The following is a 16,978-nucleotide window of genomic DNA, read 5'->3' on the forward strand; positions in this document are numbered from 1 at the left end:
CAGCCTCATTAATTTTGTCTTTCTTTCTTTTCAGATGTTTTTAAGTGAGGTTGTATAACTTCTACTCATTGCCTAAATTTGTACTATATTTTTTGCTAATTGTATTTTGTTTGTCTCTTCCAGCCTCATTAATTTTGTCTTTCTTCTTTTTCAGATGTTTTTAAAGTGAGGTTGTATAACTTATACTCATTGCTAATATTTGTACCATCTGTTTTTGCTAACTGCATTTTGTTTTGTCTCTTCTAGGCCTAATTAATTTTGTCTTTCTTTTGTTCAGATTTTAAGTGAGGTTGTATAACTTATACCATTGCTAATATTTGTACTATATGTTTTGCTAACTTGTATTTGTTTTGTCTCTTTCCAGCCTCATTAATTTGTCTTCTTTCTTTCTTTTTCAGATGTTTTAAGTGAGGTTGTATAACTTCTACTCATGCATAATATTTTACTATATGTTTTTTTGCTAACTTGTTTTTTGTTTGTCTCTTCCAGCCTCATTAATTTTGTCTTTCTTTCTTTTCCGATGTTTTAAGTGAGGTTTGATAACTTATACTCATTGCATATTTATTTGTATGATATGGTTTTTGCTAACTTGTATTTTGTTGTCTCTTCCAGCCTATTAATTTTGTCTTTCTTTCTTTTTCAGATGTTTTAAGTGAGGTTGTATAACTTATACTCATTGCATAATATTTGTAATATGTTTTTGCTAACTGTATTTTGTTTTGTCTCTTCCAGCCTCATTATTTGTTGTCTTTCTTTTTCAGATGTTTTAAGTGAGGTTGTATAACTTTACTCATGCATAATATTTGTATATATGGTTTGCTAAATTGTATTTTTTTTTGTCTCTTCAGCTCATTAATTTTGTCTTTCTTTCTTTTCAGATGTTTTATGGGTTGTTTAAACTTCTACTCATTGCATATATTTGTACTATATGTTTTTTGCTAACTTGTATTTTGTTTTGTCTCTTCCAGCCTCTATTTTGTCTTTCTTTCTTTTTCAGATTTTTAAGTGAGGTTTGATAACTTATACTCATTGCATAAGATTTGTACAGATATTTGCTAACTTGTATTTTGTTTTGTCTCTTCCAGCCTATTAATTTGTTTTCTTTCTTTTTTCAGATGTTTTAGTGGGTTGATAACTTATACTCATTGCATAATATTTGTAACTATATGTTTTTGCTAACTTTGTATTTGTTTTGTCTCTTCCAGCCTCATTAATTTTGTCTTTTTCTTTTTAGAGTTTTAAGTGAGTTGTATACTTTATCATTGCATAATATTTGTAATATTGTTTTGCCTAACGTATTTTGTTTTGTCTTTCCAGCCTCATTAATTTTGTCTTTCTTTTCTTTTTCAGATGTTTAAGTGAGGTTGTATAACTTATACTCATTGCATAATATTGTACTATATTTGTAAAATGTATTTGTTTTGTCTCTTCCAGCCTAATAATTTTGTCTTTTTTCTTTTTCAGATGTTTTAAGTGAGGTGTATAACTTATACTCATTGCATAATATTTGTACTATATGTTTTTGCTAACTTGTATTTTGTTTTGTCTCTTCCAGCCTCCTTAATTTGTCTTTCTTTCTTTTTCAGATGTTTAAGTGAGTTGTATAACTTATACTCATTGCATAATATTTGTACTATATGTTTTTGCTAACTTGTATTTTGTTTTGTCTCTCCAGCCTCATTAATTTTTTCTTTCTTCTTTTCAGATGTTTTAAGTGAGGTTGTATAACTTATACTCATTGCATAATATTTGTACTATATGTTTTTGCTAACTTGTATTTTGTTTTTTCTCTTCCAGCCTCATTAATTTGTCTTTTTCAGATGTTTTAAGTAGGTTGATACCTTCTACTCATTGCCATAATATGTACTATATGTTTTTGCTAACTTGTATTTTGTTTTGTCTCTTCCAGCCTAATTAATTTTGTCTTTCTTTCTTTTTCAGATGTTTTAAGTGAGGTTGTATAACTTATACTCATTGCATAATATTTGTACTATATGTTTTTTGCTAACTTGTATTTTGTTTTGTCTCTTCCAGCCTCATTAATTTTGTCTTTCTTTTGTTTTTCAGATGTTTTAAGTCAAGTTTGATAACTTATACTCATTTCATAAGATTTGTACTATATGTTTTTTGCTAACTTGTATTTTGTTTAGTCTCTTCCAGCCTCATTAATATTTCACTTGTGTCTTTCTTTCTTTTTCAGATGTTTCAAAATGAGGACCTGTGTTCCTTCACTTGTCTGCTTGTTTGTATCATTTTCTATTTATGTATCTATCCCACCACTTCCTCTCTCTATCTGCCTCTCTCTATCTAACTCAACCGGTCGCGGCGGATGACCGTCTGCCAATGAGCCTGGTTCTGCCCGAGGTTTCTGCCTGTTAAAAGGCAGTTTTTCCTCGCCACTGTCGCCAAGTGCTTGCTCATGGTGGAACTGTTGAGTCTCTGTAAATAATATTATAAAGAGTACGGTCTAGACCTGCTCTGTATGAAAAGTGTCATGAGATAACTTTTCTTATGATATATATAAATAAATTTGAATTGAATTGAATTGAATTTTCCTCAGTCTGTATGTCTGCATTTGGGCTCACCACTTGAACTAAACCTGACAGTAGGATCTGACCACATTATGGACTCAGCAGACTCCGAGATTTGTATGTGGTTAAGTATTACCTCTTGTGCTTAAAGAATGACTGGAAGTATGCACATGGTAGAAAAAAACAACACTTAACCCAGTTGGCTTCTCATATGTCCAGTTTACTTGTGTATTGAGGGTCCCAGCTGGCGTCCAGTGTGTTCCTGTCATGAGATAACTTCTGTTATGATTTGTCACTATGTAAATAAAATGTAACTGAATAGATATTTAATTGATCTATAGTTTCTGCATTTAGTGATGTCCTTGTTGTGGGTGTTGTTGTGGGTTTAGTCAGTATAGCAGATTACACAACAAGCAATCAACATGTAAAAGGCAATACACAATAAGTTTTTTTTCAGCTCTTCGCTAAAGGTGAGATAAGAGTCATGGGGATCGATGCCATCATGGCGATCTGCCTTTATTATTATTTATTATTTCATTCAAGTTATAGCATTTTTCAGTAAGTTACTGATCGGTTCTCCAAGTCTACACAATGTAATTATACGTAGGTAAAGTAAGTAAAGTTTTATTCATACAGCACTTTTTAAAACACACAGTTACAGTGCTTACACACAGGAAAAATATAAAGAGTAAAACAAGAAGTACAAAAAGAGAAAAGGCCAAACAAAATCCCACAAAAACAAAAAAAGGAAGGAGAAGACTTCCCTGTAGAGATGGGTTTCAAGCAGCCACCAAAGATTCAGCAAATCTGAGTCACTGGGAAAGATGATTCAAGAGGGTTAGGGCTAAAGTGCGGTGATCTTTTTTTTTTTTTTTTTTTGGAGTGAAGGATGGATAAGAGGTCAAGATTTGAAGGTTTGAAAATGTAACTGGGGGTTACTGTGTGGCCACACAGTATCTTTTGTGCAATCAACAGGGTCTTGTAGTTAATGCGGAGATATACAAGAGGTGAATGGAGGGATGTAAGAACAGGGGTACTGACAGCTAGTTCTAGTCAATAGTCAGGCAGCTGTATTTTCAACCAAAGTTGTTGTCATTTAACTAAACCAATGAACCAACATGAGTTTAGGAGCACTCTGGGTAAACCTTCAGACTGCATATAGAACCCAAAGTTGGCACTAGATGTCAGTATCTTACAGGAAGCAGTCATAATATTATTACAGCTCTGCTCTGTGAGGCCTGAGTCCAGAGGTATGCTGGCACGGCTATTGAAATCACAGGATGCAGCATAATTGAAAGGCAGCAGGCTCTTCAGAGCATATGCAGACAGACAAAAGAGAGGAAGGACTGGAAAACAGATTTACAGTAACAGAAATTGTACTATACTAAACTGAGTCTCAGTCTTTTTAAGGATCTGTGACCAGGTTAAGCGTTAAAGGATTTTCCATATCCATAAACACTGAAGCTGTACCCCTCTTATAGTTTACCCTACAGCTAACCTCTTCTGGTACCTGACAGTTATACTATACTTTTGACCAACCTCTTGCAATTAATATTATGATTTCACAGGTTTAGGCTTATAATTCCAACCTTTCTGTTGCAGTCATTCTGATTCAGCAAGTTTTGATTGCTGTGACTGTGTAATATTGCTGCTAACAAGGGCTGTGCATATTGTCTTTATACTTGTTCTTTTTGTTTTTTCCCTAAAGATTTAGAAGCTTTATAGGTGCTAGGAGGCTGATCTTATTACCTTTTGACAAAAGCTAGGTTAGCTGTTTTCCCTGTTTCCAGTCTTTGTGCTAAGTTTGCTCATAGTGGGATGGACTTTCTCATCAAACTCTGTAAGAAAGCAATAAAGTGTATTTTTCCAAACAGTTCACAGTTTCTTTAAGTCATTCTTAGTGCATTCAACTGCGGCAGCAGTGGCGGAACTAGACTTTTATACAAAGGGTGGCCAGAGAGTGGGCAAGGCTTTTATACTGTACTAGGCCTTATAAAGGAAAACACTGTGAAAACATACTTGGTACCTGGTACCTAAAGGACATGCCTTCTTAACAATTTTCATTACCTAGATGCATGCATGCATGCGTGCCTCTCACTCACACACACACACACAAAATTGTGATTACAATAGTAGTCATCAGCAAGACATGGGTCCCCCCCTGAATACTACTAGAAGTAGTTATGAACACATATCTTAAAGGGGTTAAATACTGTAATACAAGATTGAGTGCTATACTAACAGTGGACAACTTATGGATTTATGTGTCGACCATTTGCACAACAGTCACTTTGACATGAAAAGCTTCTGTTCAATTTGAGTAAAGCTGAATCTGGACCTGGCTAATTAATGCTATTAGTTGCAATGATGTATGTTTGCCAGTGACTTGAACGACAAAGTTTATTTTTGCCGTCTTCGTTCACGTTTACAAAATCGCGCCGCTTTCGACGAGATGGGCAATTACCTGTCAATCAACTTGGGTGGCACCCGGGGTAGCACCGCCCACCCCTCTAGCTCTGCCCCAGTGTGGTAGTCCAGGACAAACACAAGTGTAGTTTTTACAGCATTTGCGATATTTAGACGCTAACAGACAGAGACTGCTATAAGAATGATTAGTTACATGTAGCACATGTTTATTGCTTATTTTGAGTTAAACAATAACAATGGTAACCACAAAACATTGTTCATATACAAGAATACAGGAGTATAAATATAGAATATCTGTACTACAGGGTAGTATTTAAGCATTTCTCTAACACACAACAGACATACACAAAAAATCATTCACTCACTCACTTGACCTCAATCACCACCGCCTCAGATGGTGGGCTGTGCACATTCACTCATTCATTTGCAAATACAAATGGAAGATCATTTGTGTCTCGAAAGGTGCAGTCCTGTCTAGAGACAGTTTATTACTGCTTGAACTCCCTCCAAAAGAGCAACTTGAATTTTAAACTGACATTGAGGAGTTACAGGAGGTGCTAAATAATCATGGGAGGACAAGACATAATCCAACATCCCGCCTGCAGCTTGTTTTGTCCCATTTTGATCCTCATGTGGAGATTCGGGTCCAAAAGAGAGGCTCAAAATGTCTCTCAGTCGTGCTTTAGCATATTAACATCACTGAATGTTTAACTTTGACATATCACTATAAAGCTGTAGACAACTTACACTATTGTGGAGAGGACTGGGAGCCTCTGTGATCTGCCAAAGAAAAGAAAATGTGTCATACTGTACAACACAAGTCTGTTTATGGCACAAAGTAGAAGTGTTCGAGCTAGTGAAATCAGTATAGTAACAACAAGCAAGAGCCTCTTTGCAACAGGAACAAAGGAGGTTTATGGGAAACAGTCTTTTAAATGACACTGGCACTAATAATACCAACAGAGACCAATCTTCCTGCCCCTGCTCTCATTTGTTTACAATACATCCACATGGGTGCACAATTTATTTGATGTACTGATGTTGAAATACACTATGTATAGCACCATTAATACGACACCATCTGATGTTTAGACAATATGGAGACATAATACCAGGTTGGTTGGAGCTGGGAGTGTGCACTACATCCTGTCGTGCTCCATGTCATGTCCAGTTTGAGGCTTGAATCTCGGGTTTTAAGCAGTAGTGCAATGTCCATTTTCCAGCTCTCCAGGGCAATGTTTACTCAGTTTTCTTGTTGACTACTCATCCAAACAACTTTACATGAGACACTTAACTTCCTTGGGTTCTCGGCAGTACACCCATCAAGTGCAAAGTTGATCAGACAAATGGTTGTGAAAATAAAAAAAAAAACGGACAGACAGATATCCCTTCCATTTTCGTTAGACAGACGTTCTTTAGACACTGTTGAGTAGTAGAATGGCAGTGGCTGCGCTGGGAGAGGAAATTTCAGGGTTAATGTAATGGGGGTCTTGTTCGTCTCCGGAGTCCCCTTCTTCCTTTTGTGCTACAGTCAAGGATAGCTTGTTCAAACCGGTTTCTAGCGTCGCCTCTGCTCCCTCTGCCCTGTCACCTACAACACACACACACAAACAGATGGCAACGCAATGGTGAATACATCTGCATGTTGAAGTCAACCAAAAATAAACCAGCTTATCTTTGCTGGCTGAAACTGAATTTTACCAGTTAATGTCATCTACCTCAGCACGATGGATATTATGATTTTTTTTTGTTGCAATTATTACACAGTAAATTTTACTCTATACCGTTTGCCCAGATAGAGTTCCTCTAAATGAGACAAAATATATATTTTTTTACAAATAGTTGGGCTTTCAGTCGGCAGCTTTACTAAGAAACACACTTTGTGTGTGTGTGTGTGTGTTTTTTTCATGCCACACAAGAGACAGAATCAACATGTTGTGAAAACACTGGAATGATTTTTGCCTAAAAAAGTCTTGACTTTGACTCACAAACATATTTATGACTAAATCAGCTAGGCTGGCTCTGTCCAAAGTTCAAAAATCGTTCACTAGTTAACTAGTTGATGTTCGTAGCTTCATTAATCTGTAAACAACAAAAACGAACAGTTTTTGGTTTAATGCTACACTAAAAAGACAAAAAAAACAAAAGATAAAACACAAGTCAACACACATGTACACACGTGATGAACACACACCTCTCTCCTGGTCGCAGTCTGGAGAGGAAGCTCCGCTGCATTGGCTACGAGGGCCCAGGAGAGGTGAGGCATGCCCAGAACCGCACACTGAGTCTGGGTCATGAGAGTTCACTAACTCCAGGCCACCGGGACATGAGGACGAGAGGATGGAGGAAGGGGGAGACGAGGAAAGGTACGAGCAGGACGTGTAGAGCGAGGAGGCAGTGTAAGGGCAGGGCATGTCGAGGGGGGTGGAGGCAGAGGTGGAAGGACGGGAGGAGGAGGATGAGGAAGGTGAGGAGGGTATGGGTTGGGCTGAGGAAATGGAGTGAGTGTCGTTCTCCTCCTCGGAGCCGCTACTGTGACTGCCCTCTTCGTCAATTGACACGGACACCACTGAAACACACATACACACAGATATGTACATTAAACATGCAGACATACAGATGTGCCGACAAAACGAAATGAAAAAAAAAACTAACAATGTGGATGGATAAAGTGGACAAGCTTCAGTTCTACTCACTTGACAGACCGTCTGACTCTATCTTGAAGTTGGCGATGTCGTCGTTGCCTCCATCTCCCTCCGCACCAACACCCTGCTCCCTTGTGCCCATGGCGAGGGAACGTCGTTGGGCATGGATCTCTTCGGAGATGCTCTCTAGGTTGCACAGCGCCGCGCGGTAATCAGCCTTAGCAACCACAAGTTTGGCCTGACGCTCATCCACGAGACGTTTCAGTTGCTACGAGGAATCACAGTTTTGTAAACACAACCTTCTCAATAGAACTGTAAGCACATTTTGTCCACCATTTATTACAGTTGAGTCTGAGGGGCACACAAATGAATGTGAGCTATTTCAGTGGTAACTTTAAATGATTTAAAACCCTGTTAACATACATACCTCAAGCTGCAGATAATACTTGGCTTTCAGTTCAAAATACGGCCTACAGGGGGAGAAAAAGAAGAAAGACTGAGCGATAGGGAGGAGAACTTGCCATCTGTCACTGGAGAAAACTGCTGAAAGAATAACACTCCTCTGTGAGCAGTCACATTCCTTGGCTCTTACACAGGGAGCACACCCCAACACTACACAACCAACTCATGAAACATCTGGATTGCATCAGATGACATAAACGTAGCCCTTCTTTCTCACACACACACAAAAACACACACTCACACATAGCGAGGCCCAAGCAGGGGGAAAAGAAAATGAAACAAATGCACAGACCTGGATTTGTTGATGGAGCGTTTGAGTTTCTTCTCTAACTGCCTCATGTGGCTGATACAGGAATTGTAATTGGCCGCTGTTTTCTTGTGTTCAGCTTCACTGCGTGTTCTCGCCTGCTCAGCCTCCATCACCTGAAACAATCAAGAAAGGGTGTTTTGTTTTATTTGTACTGCAGAAACCAAGCCAAAGACTGACAACAGCTACTTCCACTGTCCGTCTAAACCTCACTCTTAAGCATGAATTACTTCAAATGAAAGGTTTGGGTATTTTTTCAGCTGTCATACCCTCTGTGTGGCATGGTTGAGCATTTCCTGCCAGGCTGAGTCAAACTGGCGGCTGTCCTCCTCCAGCAGCCTCTCCTCGGCCAAGGCGATGGTTTCCTTGGCTGCCCGCAGGATCTCCACCGCCCGTTGGAACTCTTGAGTGGCCTTTTGGGCTTCAACCTGGGCCTAGAGTTCAGGGAGAGGGGTTATAAGTTATAAGTGTCCTTCTTGAAAATAGGTCAGGGTTTAATGATAGACAGAGATTTCACTGAAAAGTATGAAAACAGTGACAGAAAGCTTAAATCGTAGCAATGCGACAGCTTCAAACCTTTTAAAATTCTCTTTTTGGTTATTTATTTAAACCAGCAAGTTGGCCCAGCATTTGTTCTTACTCAACATGGCATGATTACAGCAGTAGTCTGCTTTCAGTGTGTGTCTGTCTGCATTTTATGACCTACATTTCCCTCTGGAGGAACCACGGTTGATTCCTTATGACAGCCGTAGAGGGACAAAGAGATTTTGCATCGCACCCACATGTACATACACACATGCACGGAAAGACAACCGTGCCTTGATCTAAAAGACAAGCAGGAGCTTTGTCACTAAGAAAATCTGACACACTGTCAGTGGGCTCTCCCTGCCCACAGTCACAGTCAATAGGAGGATTATTCCCATAATTCTGGACATATTTGGACCCACTCGCTCTACTCTGACAGGCATGCCATAAAGGTCAGTGTGTTGGCTGAATACCAAGATTCAACAGTTACAGTAACTTCAAGTAGATTTCCTTGAATAAGATTTTTTTTTTAAACAAGAATTTGGTTAGCTGAGTTATTTGTAGATAAATCTGAGCTGATGACATCAATCAGCATCAATATCCCAGATGAAAATATCTTACTTCACCTTGACTTTCTGAAGAATGTATGATATTAAAAGCATGAACTAAACCAAAAACATGTCACGCTTTTATTTTAAGAAACCTGTTTCATGACAAAGCAATAGCATAGAATTAAGTTGTGCCATATTTATTGATTATGATGCTTTACCTTCTACATATCAAACATATATCACAAACAGAAACAACATCATTTTCCTTGTACCCATCTTACAGATTTCCATAGTTAATAGTAGACAAAAAAGTCACAGCAAACACATCTGATGCTGATCCAAGTTACCAGGCAGATAATTTTACCTCCATCAGAGACATCTAAAATTATGCAATAGGCCCTACCCCTTGCTCACACAGTATAAGGTTAGAGTACATTATGTTCAGTGCAACAGTTTAATGGGACCCTGTGATATTTTATAACATTATTAGTCTTTCGCTTGCCCCTTGTCCTGTTTTAACTGCCCATTTATATTCACTGTATACAATGGAAGCGGTCTGGTTTGTGTTTCTATCCTTGCGTATATTGAATGGATTATTGTATGCCATTGTTGAAGCTAAATGGCCATTTTAACTGTGAAATAAAGCCAGCCATTCATGTTAAAACTGTAGACCGTTTCACAGTTTCTATCATAAATTGCTTCAAATGCAAATGTATTTTTGTTGGAGTGCTTCCCAAAATCAGTCGATGACAGGAAGGAAAACTGCAAGCTGCAATGAAATGGTCTTTACAAATAGTTATCAGAGGGAAATGTCTGACTCTTTACCTACTAAGTGCATATATTCACCAAACATTGTGCAAACAGACTATATTTCTCCATGTGTTTATCACAATGAGCAATACATTTCACACTACACAGCTTTAGCATAACAGACCAAAAGGTCAGCTGTTACACATTTTTTTCTCACGGCCTTTCCTGGCTTTCTGCTGCGTAACCTCTGTAACATGTCCTGCCACTTAAATGATAAAGGCTCAAACAGTGACAGTGAGTAAACAAGCGCAGGTCTGCATCGCCTCACACAAATTGTAGGAAGTCCAAAAGCTGATATGTGGGGGTGTTATCCAAGTCAAAATTCTTGTGGGGCACAATAACTCTTAGTCTTAGTCATGAGGAGAGATAAGATAAGAGGGGCGTGAATTCACACGCATAAATGAAAAGATAAAGTCACAGATGAAAGAAATATACATAGCTGAGCTGTATTTTCAAACACCACACATAGAAAGCAACATGATGTTTAATGTGGTTAAAGCATTAAAGGCAGGCTGCACTGATCTATCTATGTTGTGTAACATTAATAACTATGTGAGCATTCACAAGGTAGATACATGAGAATTGTTGCTAAAATAGTGAAATATTAAAATGAGGGTGCAGTGCATGTTTCTGCATCCTCCTAGAACTGGACCCAAAATGTAAAAAAATAATACTAATAAAATAAAATAAATGTAAAATCCAGATGTCAAAAATCTTGGGTGGGGGCACATGCCCCTTGTATCAGCATGATGCCACTCATATTTTGTGTCAGTATTGTTGTGATATCTGAGTGCTGTAGTGCTTAGATAATCTATCCAGGGTTGAAGAGATAGAGGTAACGAGCGGGAAGATAAAGAAGAGAAGAAGTTGCTCTTTGCATGTATATTTGTATGTTAGACAGGGAAGATAAATCCCTGCTCTTTGTCTCTCATCATGACCTATTTCCCAGGCTCGGAGGAGAAAGGAGGCACGGGAAAACAGAAGGAGGATGATAGATATTTGATAAAGAGAAACCAAGAGTTAGGAACAGAGAAGGAACTGAGACTTTAACGCTATCCATCATTGTTTTTTATCGAGTTGGAGATAGAAAGTCACACAAAAGTGCCTGTCCTTCACACCATCCTTCACATGATTTCCTAGATAGAGCAGCAGAACACTTCCTTTCTCATATTCATAGTGTTGTCAGTACCTAAGCTGACCAAACACAGCGACTGTGTGACTAACCCTCTTTACTTTTGTAAAAAACAACAACCAACTGAACAAATGACAAATCTTTAGCACCCTCGTGAGTAACATGAATCGAAAGGTCAAGGGCACAATGTGGCATTATCTTTGAGGCACAAAAGCCTGCTGAGCAAGGGACAGCATCCAAATGACTGAGCACTGTTATCAGTTAATTAACTTGCAGTCACGGAGAGCACACAATATCTGACTCTCTACGGCACACAATAGGATGGAGGTTAGGAGGATAGGAGGTTTTGGTCCGAAAAAAAAAGGGGGTTTTTGTCATCCGTGCATAGTGTGTGTGGTTTGTGTGTGTAACCATGTACATGACTCATTTTTAATTCACATGTCTGACACTGTCATCCTGTCTGACACCTTTGTCTCTAGAAAAATTCACCCCATTTACAGCTTTCGTGGGGTGAGAGATGGAAGGTGAGGAGGTGCAGGAAACAGACAGCCAGACAGACAGGCAGTGGTGCAGAAGAGACTGCTGGGTAAAAAGGACAAAAGAGGGGACAGTACAGGCAAATTCCTATACACCACCCCCCAAGTCTGTTGGAATGCAGGGGGGGAACACGGGGGGTTTGGGGGCTGAGACTGGCTTATGGGTGGGGGTAGGTGCAATATTTATGTGTGTGGTTGTTCTGGAAGGGTCAGTGAGGGTAAGCATGTGAATCCCTTTAAAATAGGTCATGTATTAAATATTAAATATTCATCCATAAATCATTACCAGACAGCGTGCCAGTTTAACCCGAGGCCTTCATTGGCTTTGCTGAATTGGATCTCCCGTGATCACACACACACACACAAACACACAAACACATACATGTGCACACAAAGCTAGTGAGGGCTTTTGATCCGTTCACGTGAACGCAGGTGCCATCAAAATTCAATACCTCCCAGTAATCCCGGACTCTCACGTGTCACTGTCAGAAGCAGATGCAACTGGCAGGTAATTTGTCATATTGCAACAGAGCAAGGACACATACACACACACACACGTCCACAATCTATTTCAGTTTAACAGCTCTGACTCTGACACACAAATGTCAACCTTCTGATGAATGCCTCATAAGCTTCTTCCTTATTGGCTGAGACAAGGGGGGCGCTGGATGCTAAATTTCTGGTGCTATCCAATCAGAACAAAGCCTCAATGGGCTGGAGCAATTAAACAGTAAAGGACATGACCCACTGGAGAGGGAACAGCACAGTTTAGTGCACTCACCATCGGGGAAGTTGACCTACTTTGCATCTACCTGTAACAGTGCAGCAAGCATAAAAACACAGAGACTTCTAAGATGCAGCAAAGCGAGCTGGTCTGTGTGTGACACTATCTGAACACACAGAGGTAAGACTGAGTGTAAAAATAGACAACACGTGACTATGCTCCTTTTAAGTAGATACGTGCTGAGCTCTCTAAACGTCTCGTTGCTAATCCTCAGTAAGCCTGCCTTCACACTCTCTGTTTGCCGACCTCAGTCACTTCAGCTCTCTTCTGTAAATGTGTGTGTGTTCACCTGTCTTGCTACTTTGCGTGCTTCCCAGTACGGTTTGGAGTCGTCCACAGCTCGTCCGATCCTCTTCACCTGCTCGTCCAGCTTCACTGTTGCCTCCACCAGCACCGCGCGAAACCGCTGACGGCAGTCCTACACACACACACACACACAAAGATATTAACTTTTAAACATATCAAACAATCTACAGTAACATTACTACACCTAAAAAGCTGTTGTTGAGATAGAATCTACAGTAACATTACTACACCTAAAAAGCTGTTGTTGAGATAGAAACTGAAGACGAAATGAGGATTTCTAGCAGTGCCGTCTGGCTGTCAGACTTGGTCCCTAGAGGGTTAATCCATGTTAAACATACCTGTGGAACATCTACATGTTAACAATGTGAGCATGTTAGGATGGTGACATTCAGTTCAAAGTACTGCTGTGTCTAAGTATAGACTCAAGGCACGGCTTTGTATTCTTCAGTCTATACTGCAGGCACTTTAAACACTTTAAATAAAACTAGAAAATCAGTTTTGGTAATTCACTTAGTGCAACATGCGTTTTTACTCTTGGGTTTAATGTTTGAAGCATTACCCAGAAGTTGTCTTGCCTTGTGGTTTGTGTTGTCATGCTGGCCCTGATCAATTTGGCCTTGCGCCCCCAAGGCGGCTCTTCTAATTCAAGTCATCACTAAAGCATTACCCAAGTAAAATCACATGTATTAGTATATACGTCAGCTGTGTCTCACTTCTGTTTTGTTGCTCCAATGGATGTTGTTGAGCAAACCTTATACATATTATTTGGTAGCGAATTACATAGCTCAAGTGGCAACATCTGAGTGGGTGTTTTTCTTGGCAGAAAGCCGATGTGGTACTGTGACAGTAGATCCGTTATTAGATGAGATGATAGATAGAATAGATGAGGTCTGTCATCATCTAATCTAAATGGCAGGGTTACTGAGACAGGCCATCTGTTTGTATGTATAATATGTATTTATTATGTGTGTGTATGTTGAGTTGTGTCTCTCCTTCATGGAAAGGAGATTTAGAAAGGCAGCAACACCTGCATCCTCTTCACACATCAACTGTTGGAGCAACACAAGAGAGGCTAAAGGAGGGAAAAGGGAGAGGGCGCTACAGGAAGCACAATTCCTGTGTCATTATGTTTTCTGACTTCCTGTTCCTGCGTCAGTGAGATGGTGACACAGCACGCAGCTCTGGGGCTTTATTTTGTAGTTTATTCTGCATGTTCCCAAACACACACAATATCATATCTCTGCCAGGTCACATGAGAAATTTAACATCATGTTGGCACAGTAGATACCTTCATATCTGTGGATTTAACCTCATTGCCGCAGCTTTTCTTGAATCCTCTGAATCTACTGCACATCGTCCTTAATCAAGTCCAGCCTGCGGCCTGCAGCCTGCCAGCAGCACTTCTCACATTTTTAAGCTCCTGACTTTCATTCTACCTCTCCATGAATCATCTTTTTTTTCTGTTCGCTTCTGTTTGTGTTTGTATTTATGTCAAATCCACTGACACAACTGTCGCTTGAATACTTTGCCTAAGCAATAGAAATGTACATTTCCCCTTCAAAACGGTACACAACAGTCGATTCCATTGCACACAATGGGTAAAAAATAACCAGGACGTATAGCAATTTTGAAGTATTTAGCTTGAAAACATGAATTAAGGTATGTATAACCGCCTCGTTCTCCTACTTTACCTCCAGCTCTGGTTTGTGGTGTTCAGACGTGGGTAAAGGCCTAATGAGAAACAGAAGAGGCCTACTTTGAGGAAAAGAAAAACTGTGGCTTGCCTCTGGAATGTTTTTACTTTTGCTGAAGAGTATCCCCTCTAGCTTATATTTAAATCCCAAAAAACAAACCTCTTTCTGTTGTTCCTTGCTGCATTTTACAGCCTTTTTCCTCTTTGAAAGTGTTTGGTATGTTTTTTTTTTTTTTTTTAAAAGGAAGGCCGAGGGAGTTGCAAGGAAACAAGGGTAGCACTTGGGATTTAGGTTGCACCAAATGTGCCATTCAAATATTATATTTAACATTCTGATCATAGTTACGCCTCTTGTAGCACTGAAGAGGTTATACAGTGCAGTGTTATTAAGCGGGAGTGTCTGTCGCTGCTTCAGTTTTTTCCACATTTAAACCTCAGAAGCTGCTCCTGCATTTAGAACAATCTTTGCAAGATGTTCCATGCAAACTGTTTCTCTGCGGTGGCCTTGTTGCTAGACACATTTGCGAAACCGTACTGGAAATGATTTATCTCACAGCGTTGGCAAGATTTCTCAGTTGTTCAGAGTAAAAGATTACATTTTAAGTCTGAATGTGAGACTTAATGGCTCCTCAAGATGGCTGTCTTTCTTTCAGTCATGGATCACTGAAGTGTTTACCCCAGCAGGGAGAGGCACTAATGACGATGATAGCAGTGTTGATGGTGTTTGGTGTTTCTTGTGCCTTACCTCCAGCTCACTCTCCCAGCGGTTAATGTCATCTGTAGACTGGTTTAACTTCTCCAATTCTCCCTGTTTACAGAAAACATGGGATGCATGCAACAGCACAGAAAGAGAGAGGGACAGAGAGAGGGAAAGCGAGAGAGAGAGAGAGAGAGAGGGAGGTGCACAGTTAACACAGATTGTGTATCTGAAAGCTAAACTGTGTGACTTCTGTTTACCAAATTACTGAGCATACAGCAGTCAGTGTGTGTGTGTGCTGGGAAAGTGTTAAAGGGACAATTAAATCTATTTATGAACACTTTTAAACATGACTACAAAACACACTTGGCACATTCAGTTAAGAATTAATAGTTTTAAATGAAAGTGTAATTGCTGTAATATAATATTAATATAATAAAGTATTTCACATTTTGCTGTCATTTTTTGTTCCACACAACCTGACAGATGTTTTCACCGGGCAATGTCACTTTCACTGGTGGCAACATCTGGATCTATTCTTAAAAAGAATCTCACCTGGATTCTTGGATCCACTTCTTCCTCCTCCTCGGCACACTGCGAGTCCTCCTCTTCGTTATTTCCTTTTTGTAAAGGATCCATTTTCAGGATATTAATGGAGATTTCTCTCTGGGCGAAAGAAAAAACTGAGGGATCCTCACTGCAAACAAAAGCGCGACCCAGAGGTGCTGGACAGCGGTGTGTTTGTCCAGCAGTGATCCGCCCCCTCTCTAACCTTCACACGGATAACAGTGCATGCTTTCAGGCTTTTTGAGGGTTTCGGTTTAAACACGCAGAGGAGCGCGTCTGGCCGCAGGGCGATCCTTTTACGCACTGAGGAGGACCTCAACCTCAGGGATCGACAGCAGAGGAACTGTGGAAAAGAAACCATTAAACTAACTATAATGATCAATAGGGTCACTTCCGGTCTGGACTTTCAAAATAAAAGTCAGTTGAGTGGAGCAGCTAAGTAAAATGGCAGACAAGCTATAATATAATATAATATAATATATAAGATAAGATAAGATAAGATAAGATAAGATAAGATAAGATAAGATAAGATAAGATAGACTTTAATGATCCCACATTGGGGAATTTCAGTCGTCACGGCAGCTCACAATACAGACAAGAACATACTCATAAATAAAAAATATATAGACAAAAATGTAATTAACGCAGGAAAAAGTAATTGAGTCATTTACCAGTGTTACCTGAAGTCTGACACCTGTTGGAATGAAGGACCTGTGGTAGCGCTCTTTCTTACATGGTGAGTATAGCAGTCTGTTGCTGAGGGGGCTGTTTAAGGCCTCCACAGTCTCATGCAGGAGGTGAGAAGAGTTGTTCATAATGGATGTTAGTCTCACCAACTATCATCTATGGAGTCTCAGGGGCAGTCCAGGACAGAGCTGGCCATCTTGAGCAGTTTATTTGTTTCCTGTCCCTCTCCCCATGATGACTGCATAGAAGAATACACATTACAAAAATATGAAATAGTACACTATATCGAACAAAATACTTCTCTTTTCAGCTGATTTT

General features: G+C 39.6%; 1 protein-coding gene and 1 long non-coding RNA gene across 3 annotated transcripts; one reads left to right on the forward strand and one right to left on the reverse strand.

Annotated features, from left to right (window-relative positions):
* The first annotated feature begins 395 nt into the window (after positions 1 to 395).
* On the forward strand, positions 396 to 1,555 carry LOC113747276 (uncharacterized). Its single transcript, XR_003463515.1, has 3 exons — positions 396 to 412; positions 644 to 657; positions 1,465 to 1,555. It is a non-coding gene; the product is annotated as an uncharacterized LOC113747276 (long non-coding RNA).
* A 317-nt stretch (positions 1,556 to 1,872) lies between these two features.
* Positions 1,873 to 16,310, reverse strand: LOC104934651 (SH3 domain-binding protein 5). Of its 2 annotated transcripts, XM_010750364.3 has the most exons (9): positions 15,962 to 16,310; positions 15,455 to 15,517; positions 13,000 to 13,128; positions 8,642 to 8,806; positions 8,358 to 8,488; positions 8,031 to 8,073; positions 7,655 to 7,871; positions 7,153 to 7,527; positions 2,852 to 6,549 (listed from the first exon to the last, which is right to left on the reverse strand). In XM_010750364.3, exons 1-9 carry the CDS (start codon positions 16,043 to 16,045, stop codon positions 6,374 to 6,376), a joined length of 1,383 nt encoding a protein of 460 aa, XP_010748666.2. In that variant the 5' UTR covers positions 16,046 to 16,310; the 3' UTR covers positions 2,852 to 6,373. The 2 variants fall into 2 exon arrangements, with proteins under 2 accessions (XP_019130942.1, XP_010748666.2); XM_019275397.2 differs by lacking the exon at positions 7,153 to 7,527 and having other exon boundaries at positions 1,873 to 6,549.
* Positions 16,311 to 16,978: the final 668 nt, after the last annotated feature.

The sequence above is a fragment of the Larimichthys crocea genome, chromosome XIII, assembly GCF_000972845.2.
Source record: "Larimichthys crocea isolate SSNF chromosome XIII, L_crocea_2.0, whole genome shotgun sequence".
Taxonomy (NCBI): Eukaryota; Metazoa; Chordata; class Actinopteri; family Sciaenidae; genus Larimichthys; species Larimichthys crocea.